The sequence below is a fragment of the Lissotriton helveticus genome, chromosome 12 (genome assembly GCF_964261635.1).
Source record: "Lissotriton helveticus chromosome 12, aLisHel1.1, whole genome shotgun sequence".
Classification (NCBI taxonomy): Eukaryota; Metazoa; Chordata; class Amphibia; order Caudata; family Salamandridae; genus Lissotriton; species Lissotriton helveticus.
In genome coordinates, this window is record NC_136073.1 from 103,918,572 (window position 1) to 103,936,955 (window position 18,384).

Here is an 18,384-nt window from a genome sequence, read left to right on the forward strand (position 1 = left end):
AGCAACACTATTGGCAGAGTAAGATTGTATCAACTGTTTACCCAATTTGTATAAACTAAATGGTAACACAAAACAGGAAATTGCACCTTTCAGTAAAGATCCAGTGATAAGCATAATGGATAGGCAGCGTGGGAAAGATGTAGAGTGCTTCAATGACAACTTTGTTTGACCATGAGAAAATGGCCTCATACGGTCTATCAACTCTTGTAGGTTTCCAAACCTAGTTGAGATCTCAAAAAAAATGTAAATGTAGTACTTGTATAGCGCACATATCACCGCAAGGGCATCAAGGCGTTTGTACGCATACCGCTGTGGAACCCTTCCTGGCTTTTCCCTGTGAAATGTCCACTCCTGGGCACCCCCAGGATGAAGCCAGGCATCCTAGCGCTGTTGGGGCTGTTGTGGAGATTAGGTAAGCTATCGCCCAGAGTTGGACCCATGATTAGAATAGGCACCGAGGCAAGAGAAATATCAGGTCCAAGGGAATTATTGCACCCAAGACCCGCCAAGGTGGAAATTGAACCCTGGTCCCAGGCCAGACCTCTGCATCAGGGTCTGCCACTCTAACCATTGAGCCACACTTCTCCACAGGAATTATACTGAAGGTCCAACCAACACTATGGGAGTACTTTTTAGAACAATGCACCCATACGTGAAATACAATAGTTCCCAACTCCTGGAGAGGGAGTATCCCAATTATTATCTATAAGAAAGGTGATTGCTCCCTCCAAGAAAGCTTCTGGAGGATCACCTAGATTTACAGCATGGCAGCATCTTTGGAAGATATGTATACGCCTCGAAGAATGGGGTAGAGAGCGGGCATATTGCTTATCTTCACATATGCTTTATGAGAAACATCATCACTGATGAGTATTTAACTTTAGTAAAAGTACTTGGTCCAAAAGAAGGTCCTTGTGTATGTGGCATGAATTAATTTAATAGTGGCATTTGATTCAATGGAGAGAAAAGTCCTAAGATGCAAGGTGATGGCATGGGGCACTCTTACATCACTGATGTGAATAAAAATAGAGCTACATAATGCCCGATGAACCTGGATACAGGTGGGGGAAAATGGGGCATTGTTCAGTGTCTTGGAGACAGTGGATGCTAGTATATTTCATAAGTCAAAATCTTAAGGGAAACCTATGGGTTAAACGTAATGAGCTTTTTACTCTGTGAACGTGAAGTTCTAAACCAGAAAAAGCTATATAATACTCAGACAGAAGTACCTTGTTGGAAGTGCTGGCTGAGAATGTTACAAGATGCCCCAGAGTTTGCATTTAGTCTGGAATTAGGCATGCCAAGCATTAGTTTCAAATATTATGCAAGAGCCTTAGCATACTGGCAATGTATTAGTACAGCAGGAGAATGCCATATGATATGGTGTAAAAATCACGTACAAAGGAAAGCAGATAGTTCTTCTTTGCAAATTTACATCATGAAAGTTGGAAGAGGGCTAAAATTATGCCAGTAACTCATTTTGGCAGAAAGGAATTAGAAACCTATCAACATATTAACTTTTTGGACTACACCAGAAGGATTTTAAAGAAATTCAAAACTATGAATGTATAGAAAACACGGAACAGCTGGGGTTACCCAACAACATCTGGTGGACATGTAATCTCATTTACCCAGGAAGTGGCGGTAGAAGCTAAGAAAAAGGTCAACTACACATCCAGGAAGCAGGGGAATTCTGGAAGAAAAAGTCAAACCAAGAGCTAAAATGTCTCTGAACAAACTTCTTCTCAAAACCCTGATACCTGCTCAGTTATTAAGAGAAGCCCTGATTGAATTTAGAAGACTTGCATTACTGCTGATTTATAGAAAATTGAGCATACTTATAGGACAATATTTCATGATCTTTTATCATATATAGTTAAATTGAAGGATATTCAGAAATGTTCTAAGCTTGGATAGGTTTTACAGTATTTCATGGAATGATGACAAAGGGTGTTTTTTTAGAAATTGCATTTTATTGTTTATTTAAGATGTTTTCATATATTTGTATTGCCTATATTGGCTGAACCCAAACACACTTGAAAGCTGAAGCATATCCATGCTTAATACATGTTTAGGATTTCTTATGAATTTTCTGATCAAATATATTTCAGCAACACGCTAAAGTATGGGGAAGCAAATGAGGACTAACCAGCAGATGAACAAGTTAAAAGTTTCCTTCACTGGGAGAGCTTTCCTTGCAGTGTCTCCAATTTTTTTTTTATGTTTATGCATTATTTCTATGAACTTCAGACTTGATTTAGAGTTGGAGGATGAGTACTCCAACACAAAGGTGACAATAATCCTGTCCAATTGAAAAGTGCATTATATCCTATGGTATTTGTAATAAGGTTGATGAGATATCCATCACGTTGTGAAGGTATATCCCTTTAACCAAACTCTAAATCAGGCCTCTTATCCTAAATTAGGCTAAGCCAGAAAAAGGTTCTTTTTTTCAGTGCGAGAACACCAGGTCCTTTGGCCCTCAATCCTGACTTAGATTGTGAGAGAATATTTTCTGTGTTTCCAATAGGAAGATATAATTTTCTTCTAATCTTCTGCGATAAGTTTGCACCATGTGAGGGAACAGCTTTTAAAAGGCAAGAGAACATTCTAAAAACATATTTCTAATGAGGTCATAATGTCATTTGTAAATTTACCTGCATTGATATGATTGTTAAGATCTGATATTTTGCTTACAAAGTCAACTTGTTCTTCTTCATTTACCTGTTCCGTTGGCGATCTCTCCTTCGGCGCATGGGATACAGTCGATGCAGCAGGCAGGTCGTCCTTCCTGGTGAGCCTTCCTATAGCCAGGGCCACAGCTCTCACTGCACACAGAACGGGGTACCTGGAGAAAAGAGGGAAAGGATGCCCGTGTTTGGTCGAGAAGTTTTTTCATGTCCTCGAGGGGATTTCACATCTGCGGCTCCTCCATTAAGATAGAGGAGCGTCGCCCGCATGCTGCAAGTGCAGCAGGTACACACATAATAATATAATGGTCATTACCATTTTAGTATTTTGTTTTCTGCCAGCAGCGCTAGCACAAGCATGATGGTGGGGGCGGGGCAGACAGATACCTGCGAGTTGCAGGATGACCGTTTAGTGTGCATGACAGATTGGCTGGCTGTCTACAGCTGGCCAACCTGTCAGGCACACTTCAAGGCCTGCAATCCCAGTGGTGTAAAAAAGTAGAGGGATTACAGGTACAGGCCCGCAGCCTCAAAATGAGACCTGGGTTAGCCTGCTCCATCAAATCCTGGAGCTGCTGCCAGCATCCAAACATGGTATAATATGAACCATTTTTAAACTTGGACTACTTGCAGCAGCAGAATAAAGTTATTATAGCCAGCAAGTGGTTCCACATTTTAGCAGCGGTGGCCAATTTTCACCTTTTTGGCCATTGCAGGGCTTCAGGTGCACACACTCACTTCATTACTTTTGATATAGATGAGTGGACAGTTAGACTGTTTATATACACGGCACTTTGTATGAGTTGATATTTCACCTTTTAATTACTTTGTTGCTGTTCTCTATTCTTTTGTCACTACGAAGAGAAAGCGACCAATGATGAGAAGTGGGTAAACTGGCAATTTCATGCCAGGAACCCCCTCGGGTGTTACTACCGTGAGGCGCTTTCTCTTTGTTTTCACATTTTTCACTCTTCTTTCACCAGCGGGAACTACATAAGACCGTAGTAAATGTTGTAGTATATAAACCACGACATGCAGACTAGCCCTATTTTTCATCTGCCTGTGTGCTGCACTTGCATATGCAAGAACAAAGATCTGATGCTGAAGCACTGGATGGGAGCATTGGGCACCCGGACCGTCTTAACACAGACATGCAGAGCAGTGATTAAGAAAGAGACAGTATTTGTGTCATCTTCAACTGGATTGACAAAAGGGCTTCTGTTATCAGTACTGCCTTTCAAGGTGCTCAATGGCATGCAATGATTGCAGTATTCCCATGAAAAGAAGCACGCACAATCACCACCACTCTGGGAGCATTCAATACCAAAGTCTACGAATGCCTTGAAATCAAAGGGCACAAAATCAGATTTCTACTGACCACAGTATTAACATTGTCAAAACCATGGTATATGATGGATACTTCTTGGTGCTTTATTTTACCTGCTGTATCAACCTGATTTTTCAGGACTTTCTCAAATGGGTGAAGTAGTCCATGACATAGTGGTCATCTGCAGCTGGATTTGCACACGTTTTAGCCATATGTTTGAAGATTGTCAAGAGATGAGGGTCTTTCAGCAAGCTAAGAAAGCTGTTGTTAAAGCCCTCATGCATGAGACTTTGACTCTTTGGAAAACTACTTTGCAGATGCCGTAATATGTTTTTGAGCTGTACAAGTAAATCAATGTCGACTTGTTGCAAAAGAAAGGGGATGAATCTGCCAAAGGAAATATTGAGGGCATCATTATTTCAGCACCAAAGCACACCACCTGGGTCCACACATTTTGGGGTCCAATTCAGCTGATCCGACCCTCAGGATCAGACACTCTTTGATTTACCCTCAGGCCCTATGGCTGCATGTGCCTGGGTAGGGTCACACAGGAAATTCGTACCTTTATCTCAGCGACCTCCCCTTTGGCACCCTGTGCAGAGCTTTCGCCCACTGCAACAAATTTTAATAATTTGACCAGGAACACACTTGACTCCATCACTCCCTTCAGATCATGGCCCATCACTCATAAATCCCCCTCTGCCACATGGCATACTGATACTCTAAGAGCTGGTAAAGGCCACTACAAATTCCTGGGAAACGTTTGTAAGGGTTCTTATAGCATCATGTAAGATCTCTATCAGTAATTATCAATGGCATGTTACAATTTCTCACTTTGCTTTTCTTGCTGTGTCTGTTTGTGTACTATAATGCCACAGCTTCTCTTGTGGGGAACAGGTGTGCTCTACAAATCCAACCACATGGGATTGCATCGACAGTGTAATCACTAGGACAAAGAAGAACTGAAGTGCTCTCTTCAAACACCTCTGTAGATCACTGTGGTAGCACCAGGCTCATTACACTTATGCCACAGTGGCATCTACCACTTAAATTCATATTTCAAAGTCTTACCCAGCAGTAAAAGAAATCACCAATACTGGCATCAAGAGAAACAGCAATAGAAACATCCTCTATGTAGGGTGCGTTCTCAAGTTTCAATGCATTTTGATTCAATTTTATGACACACAGTTAGACATTATCTTCATGGGATGGGTTGTTTTTTAATTGTTTCAGGTTTTAAACCAGGCTTACTGTTTCAGGAAACTCAAGAGGAGCAATGTATACTGGATCCTGAGATGCTGCAAAAAGTTGACCTTCCTGCTCAATAGGTCCATCTATCCCTGTTGGACCTGCCACTGGAAGGTTTCAATGCTATTTTTTTGGCAAATGCTGTACCGTAAACTCTGATTTCATGAAGTCTGTCCTTAACATAAGGGGAAGTATATGGGCACATACAAAAATAGTCCTTGTACGTCCCCCTATGTTGCTGAAAATTAAAAAATCATGAAAGCAATCATGCAGAGCCGGTATAGCAAGCAAAACACAAAAAGGCAGAGGTAGCTCAGAAAAAGAAGGTGGGAGACTGAACTAGAGCTGAAAGTCAGGCAGGAGCCTCTAAATTTATCTACCACTCCCAAATTGCAAAAATGCTTCTCTCCTTCACATAAATACCATGACTTTGATCCCCAAAGGTTTCCATAAGTAAGAATAAACCTCACAACTGATGGGGCCTGAGCCAGACGCGTGTGAAAGGTATGAGAGGTACAGGTGAACAGTGTGTAAGATTTCGATCTAAGAATGACAAGTAATGCAGATTTTGATTTTTAAGAGGTGACACATTTGACTTAATATATATAAAACAAGTGAGTCTCATGAGAATTTTTCGTATATTCCTTTAAAAAAAATAGGTAAATCTTCCCGGACCATAACATTCATTGAAATTGATAGAGGCTAATGTCCTTATGAATAAATGGAACAGGGTTGTAATTGACACCCTATGATATACCAGAGGAGCTATTGTCAAGCTTCTTATTCAGTGTCTCCCTGTAGGTGATTCAGCAAAGAGGATTTTCTGTTTTCATTGCATGTCTATGTTAATTTCGGGTGACTTTGTGGTCCTATAGCTAAGTGGCTCTCTTTAGATCTTGAAGTAATGATTCTGATCTGGGATTCCACACCTAACCACATTATATGATACTTGAAAAGTTAGATGAACTTTCAGTGCCCCACAGGAACACTGCTTGCAACTCTCCATTGCTTAACCAATTGAAAAACCAATAATTCAGCACACCATACTCCTCTATCCCTCTTCAGATTATAATCAATACCTGGCCTAGGGTGATTAATAATGCATAATTTCTTATTATATACTAATGAGACTGGTACCTCTGTTCTCTGCATATTCCACTGGACGGCACTATTGTTGATGTAAAGTTGCTTCCCTACACTTGCCCGCACGTCAAAGTCTCCCACTTTCACATGTTGGAGAGTATTGTCTGGTTTCATTTGCCAATTGACAATATCATACTGGGCAGGAGGCTCGCCACTGCTGTCAAAGTACATTTCCTCCCCAGATTTGCTCTTAAATCTCACCTTCTTCATGTAGTAGAGGAGCTGTAAGTGAGCATGGAAAACTTCATTACTTTTGGTGTAGTTTACTGTTACTAAATTTGAACATTCCTTAAACAATATGAGAGAAACAGAAACAGGTAAGAACAATTGATCATTGTGGGGGAGATACAATTATACATGTTTAACACAAAATGAAAGAGCAATGTCTAGTATAGCTGAAATGCTAATATCATCCTACGACTATTGTACAGTAGAGGCCTGTGGCCTCTGTGGTCATGTAAAATATGTACACAATTTATTTGGATCCGTAAATAAATACACTGCAATTCCTAAAACTGTAAATCTGCATGAGTCGACTACTAACTTGTGCTTGTTTGCCAAGTTATATGCTAGGAGAATCAATTTCCAGGCTTCTGCTAATATTCCTAGAATCAAGGATGAGTTCAAGGGCAATTCGGTGCTTCTATCAACAATAAAACTTGCTCTCCAGCTCATGAGCACATAAATAAACATTTACCTTGCACTCGTTTTTTTACTTAATTTGTGATATCCCTGAAGGTCTGGCCTCCGACCACTGAAAGAGGGTGTACATAGTGAAGGCATATATAGTCAGCTTACTTAGTGGGCTTTGCTTGGTGATTATATGGTCTAATGTGGGTTGTGTATGGTGGTCAAGAAGGTATTTCCTAGTGGAAGAGCTGCACTCTATCAAAGCTGATAAAATTAGTATGAAAAAATCCTCCTGAGATAGTTATGGGCAAGAGTTAGAAGTGTTGTAAACAACGGGAATGCAGTTTAGTGTAAGAGGTGTGGGAGGCGTATTGTAATTATGGATGTCTGGTTCTGCATAGTTGAGGTAATATTCTATACTGGAAAGGATGTGCACTGTGGAAGTGTATACATCAGTAGAGCATGTATGATTTAGTTTTATTTATATTTGTATTTGTAGGCTATTTCCAGAGAACTGAAATTACCAAAAGTACATCCTGGCACTATGAATCACTGACAAAAATGTATCTCCCCTAAACAAACATTTATTCGCAAATAGTTTGGTCTTTGAGGCTATTCTCATAGGCACAAATTCCCTGCCTGCCCTAATCTTCTCTGGTAGCTTATTTAAAAGATAATCCCCCACAACAGAAATGGTTCTGCCACCATTATGACTGGTCCCCACCTTGAGACAGCCACTGGCATGAACTAGAGAACGTGAGCAATCAACATGGGCAGTAATGCTGGAATATCTCTTGAAGATAGTCTGAGATAGTTTGATGATAGACCAGAAAGAACATGCACCAATGATGTTGTTGTAATCTCTCTCTTTTTCCCCCTGGCACTTTCCTCCTTATTGTTTCCTTCTTCTCTTTCCCTGTTGGTACCTTCCCCTCTTCCCCCCACCACCTCCACCCTCTTGGAACGTTCCTCTAGAGTTCACCATGGAATGTTGGACAGACTGTCAGTTACGGAGACTGTATGACAGAATAAATACGTTCATACTCACGCTGCCTCAGAGATTCAATATTCACAACACTGGCGACGAATTGGCGAGAATGGGCCCCTCTCTGTCATCTGCCCTTTTCTTTACTCTCTCCATCCTGCATTTCTACAAGGTGATTCAACTGTTCTGAAGTGATTATTTCCAGAAATATTCTCCTTTTGTGATGAAGAAGTTCCATATCCCATGAAGTGGAAGTCTCATTGAAGGTATTCCTGTAACGTTCTCTGGTTTAAATATCCTTCGCTCTTCGCTGGGTTACTGTGACACCTACTGAGCATCTGGGTTGCCTGAGCCTTCAGGCTACTACCTGCTGGGGAGATGCGGTCTTGCTGATGGTTTCTAATCCTGGACTCCCTGTCTTGAGCGGAAACCTAGTTCACACCTCTACTTTGTGTGGAAGACTTTACAGAGCACCAGTGTATCGCAGTGATCTGGGCCGCTGAGTGACGTGGCTGTGATTGCCGCCCGCCTGTTCTGTTTCAGTTATGTTATGTTATTGAATCATTTATTGAGCGCACTAACACTGATTAGTTTCTTGGCGCTAAAATTGACAGTAACACAGTCGGGGGTGAAGAGAGAAGAGTAGATTAAAAAGCTTGTCTAAAAAGCCAGGTCTTCAGTGCTTTCCGGAAAGGTAGGAGATCTTGGCAATACCGGATCTCCAAGTGAAAGGTGTTCCATAAGCAAGGGGCAAGTGTTGCAAACCTACGTCCACCAGAGCGTTTAAGTTTGAAGGGGGGAGTCTGGAGAAGGCCTAGGTGGAGTGAGCGAAGGTTGCGGGAGGGAACGTATCTGGTGATTAGTTGGTTAATGAACTTAGGGCTTTTGCCATGCAGCGACTTAAAAATCATACAGCCTGCTTTGAAGGTACAGCGTTGTGTGACCGGAAGCCAGTGCAGTTTGATGAGAAGGGGAGTCGCTGCCTGCCACCTTGGTTGCTTTAGGATCATCCTAGCAGCATAGTTCTGCACCATCTGGAGACGCTTGAGTAGATAGTTTGGGACACCCAAGTAGATGGCATTCGCGTAGTCCAGAAGGGACAGAACAGTGGCGATCACAACCTGGGTAATAGCTTCTGGCGTTAGTAGTCGCCGGACCTTCCTGATTTTTTTTAGCTGGTAGAAGCATTTGGAAACCACCTGGCCCACTTGTGCTTTTAATGAAAGGTCACTGTCCACGATGACTCCAAGCGTTTTAGCCGATGATGATGGTTGCGGAGCTTGACCCAGATCTGATGGCCAATAATGAGGACCCCAATGCTTAGCACTATCCCCAGTCAGTACCAGTTCGGTTTTACCTGGATTTAGCTTCAGCTGATTTTGATCCATCCAGGATTTGATAAACCTCATGGTTGACTGGAAGTGACTAATGGATTTTTCGGAGTTGTCAATGGTGAAGAGTAACTGCAGGTCATCTGCATAATTAAATACTCTCACCTGTTTGTCCCTAGGGGTTTGTATGAGAGGGAGTATATATATATTAAAAAGGTGAGGTGACAGGGAGGAGCCCTGTGGCACTCAGCATGGAATAGGCTGTTTAACACCGGTTAGGTCCCCCAGACGCACCGCTTGGGAGCGATCCTCTAAGAAGGACCTTAGCCAGCAGGCCGCCGCATCCTGTATGCCGGCCTGTCCGACACGGTCGACCAAGATGTTGTGGTCGACCGTGTCGAACGTGGCCGACAGGTCCAGGAGCACCAGGGCCTGGGGGGAGCGTCTATCTGCGCAGTCTCGAAGTGTGTCCAAAACTGCAGTGACCACTGCCTCCGTTGAGTGTGCAGGCCGGAATCCAGCCTGATGAGGGTCAAAGCAGGAGGACTCCTCCAGAAAATTAGAGAGGCTTTTCGCCACGTGTGCCTCCAGGACTTTTGCCAAGTAAGGCAATAAGGAGATGGGCCTGTAGTTTGCCTTGCATGCAGGGTCAGCCCCGTTTTTTTTTTAATAGAGGTATGACTGTGGCTTCTTTAAAAGCAGACGGGACTATGCCCGACAAGAGGGAGTCGTTTAGGAGGGCAAGAACAGGGGCTGGGTAGGTGGAGAAGCATTCTTTCAAGATGCGAGGGGGGCAAATATCCAGTGGGGAGCCAGATTTGACTCTCGTCATTAGTTCCAAAAGCTGGCCATAAGTTATGGGCTGAAAGTTGGTAAGGGTGGCAGAACCGGTCTTGATTGCCATGCCGGTCGTGATTGGAGTTTTTGATTGGGGAATGCTAGTTTTTATGTCTGTGATTTTATCACTAAAATAAGTGTTAAGTGAGTCACACAGACACTGAGTAGGGATTACTTTAGGGCGGACATTCTCCAAGTTAGTCAATTCATTAAAGACAGAGAAGATATCTTTAGATTTGTTTGATGAATCTAGGATACGAGAAGAGAAATACTCCGCCTTTGCTGCGGAGATGGCATTCATATATTCTTTTCTCGCCCTAGTGTATTTAATTTTTTCCTCAGGGTCATATTCACCCCCCTGGGGGTGAGTCTCTGCTCCGAGGATTTCTGCGGTCTGTGGCCGAAAAGTTACGGTGTTTAATAGGTCTTGTTACCTCTCCATGGCGAGGAGTGTCTGGGCATCGCTGAGGCGATTCTCCGGTGCCGTTCTGCCCCTCCCTGGCCCTGCTCATAGTTCCACTGCCTTCCTTCGGTGCCCCAGCTTATCTTCACTGCGCCACCTCTGGTCTTCAGGAGTCAATCTTATCAGCTCATCAGTGATTCCCTGGTGCCTGTCAGCCCCTTGTTGGCCCTGCTCACAGCTCCGCTGCTTCCTTCGGCAATCAAGTCTATTTCTCCACGGCTCCTCAGCCAGTCTGCAGGAGTGAACTCTGTCAGCCCCTCTGTGAGACGTACCACGGTATATCGCCCCCTCAGCCTGCTTTACAATTTGTCAGTTCCTGTCAGGAAGATGCTCTGGGTGCCCCAGCCACCTCACAGCCAGATCTTCATTGCAAGTTCCTGTCAGAAAGTCACTCCCGACGCCCCAGCAACCTAATGGCCTGGTTCCAGTGAGCGATTCCATTACCTTTTCCTACCTCCTTCCTTTCATATTGCGTGCTCCCATCCCCTCTCTCAACGAGGTCATTCTGTCCTTTCAGTGCAAGATAACAGTGCCTTGCTCTCGCTAAGGTTCATGTGTTGTGTCACCAGGCTCCAGATTTTCATTGCCTTCTTTTTTAGAGCGCCTATTCCCTCCTGCGCTCTGCACTTCCTCAAGGTCAACATCACGGTGCACTAAACAACATAATTGTGCATAGTGGAGGGTATCACCTTCAAGGGCGAGATCTGTCTCAGTGTGTGGAGAGCTTCAGGTATTGTAAAACTTTGCCTACCCTCTTTCTGCCTTTAGACTTTCCACCTCAGTCAAAGAACGGTGTGTGCACCTCTACATCGGTGACACGCACACCTTCATCATTGGACTATCAGACACCTAACTTTGTATTGCATAATCTCCACTCCTCCTTGTCTCTCTGAACTTTCCTTTACATTTTCGTATCCTCCCTACTCTTGCTTATATAGCTTTACTTCATAGCTAAAGTGTATATTGCTGGTAGTACTGTTTCTCTATTAAGTTTTCTTCCATGCTTCATTTATTAGAGTGCCCCAAAGTGGCTATCAGGTATGTTGGAGTCTCTGAAGTCATATGATGCCTACTGAAAACTGCTTTACAAGCAAATTCTTCCTGCATGCTTCAATTATATAAAGTGTATTTAGAATATTATGCTTACTGAGTACTCTTTACAAGCGAAGTTCCTGCATTTTCCAATTACTTAGAATGTATTTAGAGGATAAAAGTGGGACTGCTACCACGCAGGCTTTGAATCTATGTGATTGTACTTAGCTTACTTTTAGTTGTTACTTACAGTAGTTTTCAATTCTGTAACCCTTTTCCTATCTTTGAGTAGGCTCCTCTGCTCTTCCCCTCCAGGTAACCTTACATTCCGGTCCCCCACTCATTGGTTGTAAATTCCGGTTGTAGAGTCTCTTATATGATATTAACGTTACTTTTGAAAGGTACTTAGAGGAGTTTTATCTTCTTTACGCCAGAAATCGTTGTCCTTTTAGTAGTGCACCTACAGCACATCGCCGCCAGTTGCAACTTGGGTATTGTGTTGCAGTGTACAAGTATAGCTTACCCTCACCACTATGGCTGGACAAGCTATGAGGCAACCTCCTCCATTCCTAAATGAAATCGAGGAACCAGAAATTCACTGGAAGGAATAGATACATTTATTTGCCTCCTATGTCATTGCCATAGGCGGCGAAAGGTATTCAGCAGTTCGCAAACAACACATCTTACTGCATAACCTAGGCATACAAGGTAGGAAGATATATGACACCTTACCTGAACCGGAGCTAGAGGAGGATGAGGAGGATACGGACGAGTTTAAAATCACAATTTTAAAATTAGAAGCACATTTTGGTGACAGGGTAAGCGTAGTGTTGGAGTGGCATACGTTCTTTACCCGTATCCAAGGTAAACAGGAATCTGTCATCAATTACCTAGCAGCACTCAGAGGCCTGACTCAACTTTGTGACTTTGGTGAACTCCCCAATTCACTCATCAGGGACCAACTTGTCAGGTGCACAAACAATAGTCATATCCAAGTAAAGCTCAAGGCAAAAAACCCCACCTTAAAAAGAAGTGGTTCGTATAGCAGTCTCTGTGGAACACACTGCGAAGTGTATCAAAGAGATGAAGACTCCCAGTGAGCTCGTTGCCAATGTTCACAATAGCAGTGATGCACAGGTCAATTCAATTGATAATGAGGTATTCAAGGTTAGACCCGGAGAAGTCAAAGATAACCATTCTGTCAGGAAAAAGGGAAGGTTGAAATGCTATAAATGTGGCAGCACCAATCACTTTGCTAATGATGTGCGTTGTACTGCACGCAATGTCACGTGTGTAAAATGTAACAAGAAGGGACACCTGGGCAGTGTGCAACAACTGTGAAAACTACCAAGTGAAAGTACTACACAGTGAAGGGGCTTAGCCCCTATGTATGTGTTCCAAGTAAAAGCTAGGGACTTTCAAGCTTCTCCAAGTTCTCAAGGACAATTCAGTGACCCCAGGCCTATTGAACATCCTAAATGTACCATCTTTGTGAATAGAAAGCCCATGATGTGTTGGCCGATTCGTGTGCCCCGGTTACCTTCTTCAATATTGATGTCATAAATGACATTTTTGATACCTCCAGTCTCAAAATGCTGGAACCTGACATTTCAGCAGTAGGGTATGCCGATGAGAACATTCCTTTAGTAGGGATGATGAGTGTGTGTATTAAATTCAAGGGAAGAACTACATGGGGCAAAGTGTACATGGTAAGCAAAGGGTCAAATCTGTTGGGTTGTCATCACCAAAGAGAGCTGGGGATTGTACTCGACCCTAACAATAAAGATCAAGTTCTCGTAGCTGAGGAGGTGGAGGAAACCAGCCGGGATGTAAACATTTGTTCTGAGTTATTCACTGGAATAGGTCAAAGTGTAAATAGCAATTCCTGCGATGTACCTCCCACGGGAGTGTACATAATTTCTAAACAAAATGCCAAAACCCCTGTAGAAGGGGGGTGCCAGAGATGGTTCATGCCGTATCAAGTACTGATGTTGTTAAAAGTTGGCCTGCAGTTTCCAATGTTTGTAATCTGTCTGATAATCCAACAGCAGTTCCTAAAACTCCATGGACTAAGTTGGCATTGGAGATAATCTGTCCCACGGGACAATCAGGAGTCCCTAAGAGATTTTTGATTGTTCTCATGGACTACACATCTCACTGGATCAAATACAAGTGTGTCTCTCGTGTCTCGACAAAAGTCCTTATCGACTTCTTAAAAGACTCATTTGCATGTGGAGGTGTGCCAGCTTGCATAGTCACCAACAATGATATCAAATTATCATCTATGGAAATGAAGACATTCCTGTGTGAGCTGGGCATCAAGCATGAGGCATCTACTGAGTATTGCCATGGAGACAATGACCCCATTCGGATGTCTATGCTCTGAATGAAAAATCTCACTTTTCTAGCTTGTACCAACAACATGGATGTAGATAAAATATTAAGAGAAAGCATTTAGGCATATCACACCTCTTCTGACTTGATAACGGGAGTTACTCCTTTTGCTTTCATCAGGGGAAGAGATCCGATTGCCAATTCTATACCCACCTGATATGCCATGCATAGTCCTTCACACTATTTGTCTTCATTGTAATGTAACCCGGCCGTCATTCTCCTTCCTTTGACAGCTGGGTGCCCTCCGCCTTCTAGGCATAGGGGTTTTCATGTTACTGATACATTTATGCTATGTTTCTTCACAGGTTCCGCGTGCCCTATCACCCCTTCCTTTTTTTTATTTCAGCCTATTTCCTTTGCTTCCCTTTCCCCTCTGTAGGGGGATGTGTCGTAATCTCTCTATTTTTCCCCCTGGCACTTTCATCCTTGTTGTTTCCTTCTTCTCTTTCCCTGTTGGTACCTTCCTCTCTTCCCCCGGCCACCTCCACCCTCTTGGAACGTTCCTCTAGAGTTCACCATGGAATGTTGGACAGGCTGTCAGTTACAGGGAGTGGACGACAGAATAAATACATTCATACTCACCCTGCCTCAGAGATTTACTATTCACAACAGACGTGTAAACGGAGCTTGAGCAGATGGTGCATGTGAAGGTAGTTTACGAGTGACCTTGCACTGAATTGTTTATTCTCTGTAGGTGGGCCATGAACCATGCATGACCTCCTAATTAGAGAGCATTGCAATAGTCTAAACTACCTATGAGTCTAGCCTGCACCACAGGAGACCACATGTGTGCTGATATATATGGTAATATCTTCCTTAACAACCTGAACTGCAAACAATAACTAGATTATAGCTCATTTACTTTACTGTGAAGATTGGTATAAATCTGTAACCCCAGGTTACATCGTTTGGTAAGTGATTTAAAAGTAGATCCTAATCCTGCTGGCCATCATGCATCTATAAATGGGGCAGTAGCTTGGCTCGAGTTACCATCAAGTTACCATCAAAAACTCTGCTTTGTTTGCATTAAATTTTAATGAGTTCAGAGCCAGCTATTTTGATACTGCCACCCTGCATTTCTGAAACCAAAGAATCATGATCGATGGACAACAAATGTTGGGTGGCATCAGCGTAGGTCTGCCATTTTTCACAAATCATTTATCACTGCTATTAATACTGCTACAGCGCTATTAGTAGTGTGAAAGCCAAATTGATCTGGATCTAGCGTATCACAACCGTTAAGGTAAGTCGTGAGCTGATTACTTATTGCTCTTTCAAAATTTAGCTGGATATTGAAGTTGTGAAATTGTCCGATATTTACTTAAGACTCCAGGATCAATCATTGTTTTTAACCCCTTCCATGCTCATGACGAGCTTAGCTCGTCATGCAGTACACTGCTTGTGTGCTCATGACGAGCTGAGCTCGTCCTGAACAATGGGATTCAAAAAAGGGCAGCACCAAGCAGGAATTGCCTTAGCATTGATGTGGTTAAAGAAGTGGGTCACCAATGTTTGAGTCCATGTCTTCGGAACCATGGCTAACTGAATTTATTGGCTGCACATATCTTGCAGATTGTTATGAAGCAATACAAGGCCTTTCTGCCAGATATTAGATGGAATTGGGTCTAGAAATGACTCAGAAGTAGTCTTCTCCATCAAGCCTACTGTAAGAAATTGAGTTATTAGTTGAGAGTGTGAAAGCCCCACTAAAATAATATACACAATCCTTGTCAAGTTGTACAGGCAAAAGTCATTAAAAAAACCTGTGTTTAACCTTCTGACAGCTTACCGCAAAAGCTGTCAGATTTAATTTTGAGTCAATCTGTAAAGTATTTATGCAGTACTCAAACAGTATTTAAGTGAAAATACAACACAAGAAAAATACCAAAGCAATTTAGAAAAGTGGAGTACATTGTAATAAAAAAAATAGCCCCAAAGGACAAAAATCCAATCAGTAGAACAAGTGACGTGCATTTTTAAAGTTTTAGGTGAAAATAGCCCCAAAGATCACAAAGTGCCACTCACAGGTATCTGGTTGCACTGGACCAGGGAAAAGCCACAAGTTCAGGGCAGGGAACTGCTCCTCGCTCAACCATCCTGTCAGGAAGACCCTCCCCCCTTCCAATAGGCTTCATTTGTCTCACTGTCTGGAAGCAATAAACAACCCTCAACAGCAGAGCCATTAACCGCAATGTGACATTGGACACTGGATGGAAGGCACAGTTGGTTTGGACAGAACAATACTAACTTTCTAAAACTGGTGGTTTCAGAATAGTAACTTAAAATCTAACTTTACCATTAAAGAGGATTTTAAATTCCAATTCATTTGTGTATTAAAAGCATTTCTCCATCTGTTCCTAAAGGAGAGATAGCCTTGCAACAGTGAATTCTGACTTCAGGAGTTTTTCCCTGCCATGATATATAAAACTTAAACCCACATGTCACACCTTTTAAATACCATGCACCCTTCCAAAAGGGTGGTTAGGTCCTACTTTAGGGGTGACATTTAGGTGTTCAAAAGGAAGATTTAGGCCTGCAAAATGTATATAGACAGGCTTTAATGACAATTTAAAACTGCACCACAGGCTGAAGTGAGTGACAGGACTGTGATATATTTTACCATGCTGCTTTAGTGGGTGGCACAATGAGTGCTCCTGCCCATTACTAGCATTTAATTTACAGGCCCTGGGTATAGGTAGTACCAGTTACCTGGGGCTTACACGTAAATTAAATATGTCAATTAGGTGTAGGCAAAGTTGATCACACTTTAAGGAGAGACTGCAAGCATTGTCGCACAGGTTAGCAGGGGTAAAATACCAACACTGCCAGTGAAAACTAGCTCAGTAAAGTAAGGAGGTGAAGGCAAAAGGTTTGGGGGAATATGGTATCAAGTCTAACACCTGTCGACTCTTCTGCAGAGAAGATTTAAGAGAAATGTGAAATAATTGTTGTGAACGTATCTAGGACCCTAATTAAATATTCCTGATTCATGCCCTTATGTGGTTATAACAAATAATATCCTTATAAAGGCATAAGAATCATATCCATATTTAGTCATAGCCAATGCAGTCCAAATACGGCAAGGCTACTCCCATAGACTCCTAGAAAGTACAACGTGTTCTTTAAACAAACCAAGCCTCCAGCAGCCCGGGAATTCCCCCTGCTTTTGTGTTGATTTGTCCAAGAACTCCTGGAGTCCAGAAAGAACTGTAAGTTCTTAGTGACGTCTTATGTCCAACCTTACGTCAAACTCGGCACCTTCCAGGTATAAATATACCAGCATTTGCCTTAAGCAAACACACGGTGGTTTGGAGCAGATTGGCTATCTACTTGCCCGACGCCCAGCTGATGCGAGTGCTGAAGGAAGCCGACCCTCCCATTGACGCACTGAGAGAGACGCTGTATTTTCTCCTGCCGAGAAATCCAGCTCCAGTGTTTTCAGCCACCCTTGCGGGTTGCTGGGAGATCGAGTCCTGAGAGAGAGATACAAGACCTCCTTCATTCTATAACAAAGGTACGGAGCTGATTAGATCCTTAGAGAATTCTTGATTCAGATTCTTGTCAAAAACTATCTTAACTCAAACTATATCTCACTTACTCCTTCCCACGTACTAGGCTTAGGTGAGGTACACCGGGGTAGGCGTATTTTAGAAACACCAGTTGAGCACGTTTAGTCAACTTTTATCACTGTATGTATTTTATCCATTTTAAGCATCATATGGCTCAGAAACCATATCAATGCTTTTACAGTATTATTTCATAATACTCCTTTTACTATATGCACTTTACTTTATGATAAGTATTGCAAGTGTGGCAATTCACTTCTCTTGCATGAGAAAGAAGACTGCTCAATAAATAACAACTTTTATTGAAAACACCGTCTCTCTATTTCTCTGCACTCCTGGTGAAACTAAGCATGCACGATTGACTAGGTGAAATAGCTGTCTATTGTTTTCCGCGACTCTGGAGATATACTCCTTATTCTGGGGGGAGCAAAGTTGTCATGTTTATGCGGTTGTCAGAAACTAATCCCTTCTTGTCTATTCAGGAAAGTTAACACCTTCCTGTTTACTCGAGAAAGTTTCTAGTGACCTCTGAGCTAGCTGGCATTCATAATTAAGTCTAACATATTCAATAGAGACCTAGATGACCTCAGTCCTACGTCTAAACTATCGTTTATGTTATTCCAATGCGCAGAGCCTATTGGGAATATAGGAACTACACTACATGGCGCCCAACGTTTGGTAAGGCGATAATCTAACGCTAGATACTAGAGTAACTCAGTCGTGCTTTTTTCACAGACC

The 18,384-nt window shown here is 42.6% G+C and overlaps 1 protein-coding gene across 1 annotated transcript in view; it reads right to left on the reverse strand.

Annotated features, from left to right (window-relative positions):
• The window catches only part of LOC144797964 (extracellular calcium-sensing receptor-like), a 192,064-nt gene that overhangs the window by 6,703 nt on the left and 166,977 nt on the right, over positions 1–18,384 (reverse strand). The window contains exons 4-5 of the mRNA XM_078668770.1: positions 6,403–6,630; positions 2,725–2,848 (exon numbers count right to left, since the gene is read on the reverse strand). Coding sequence (XP_078524896.1) covers positions 2,725–2,848; positions 6,403–6,630 — 352 coding nt within the window. The remainder of the gene's footprint in view (positions 1–2,724; positions 2,849–6,402; positions 6,631–18,384) is intronic.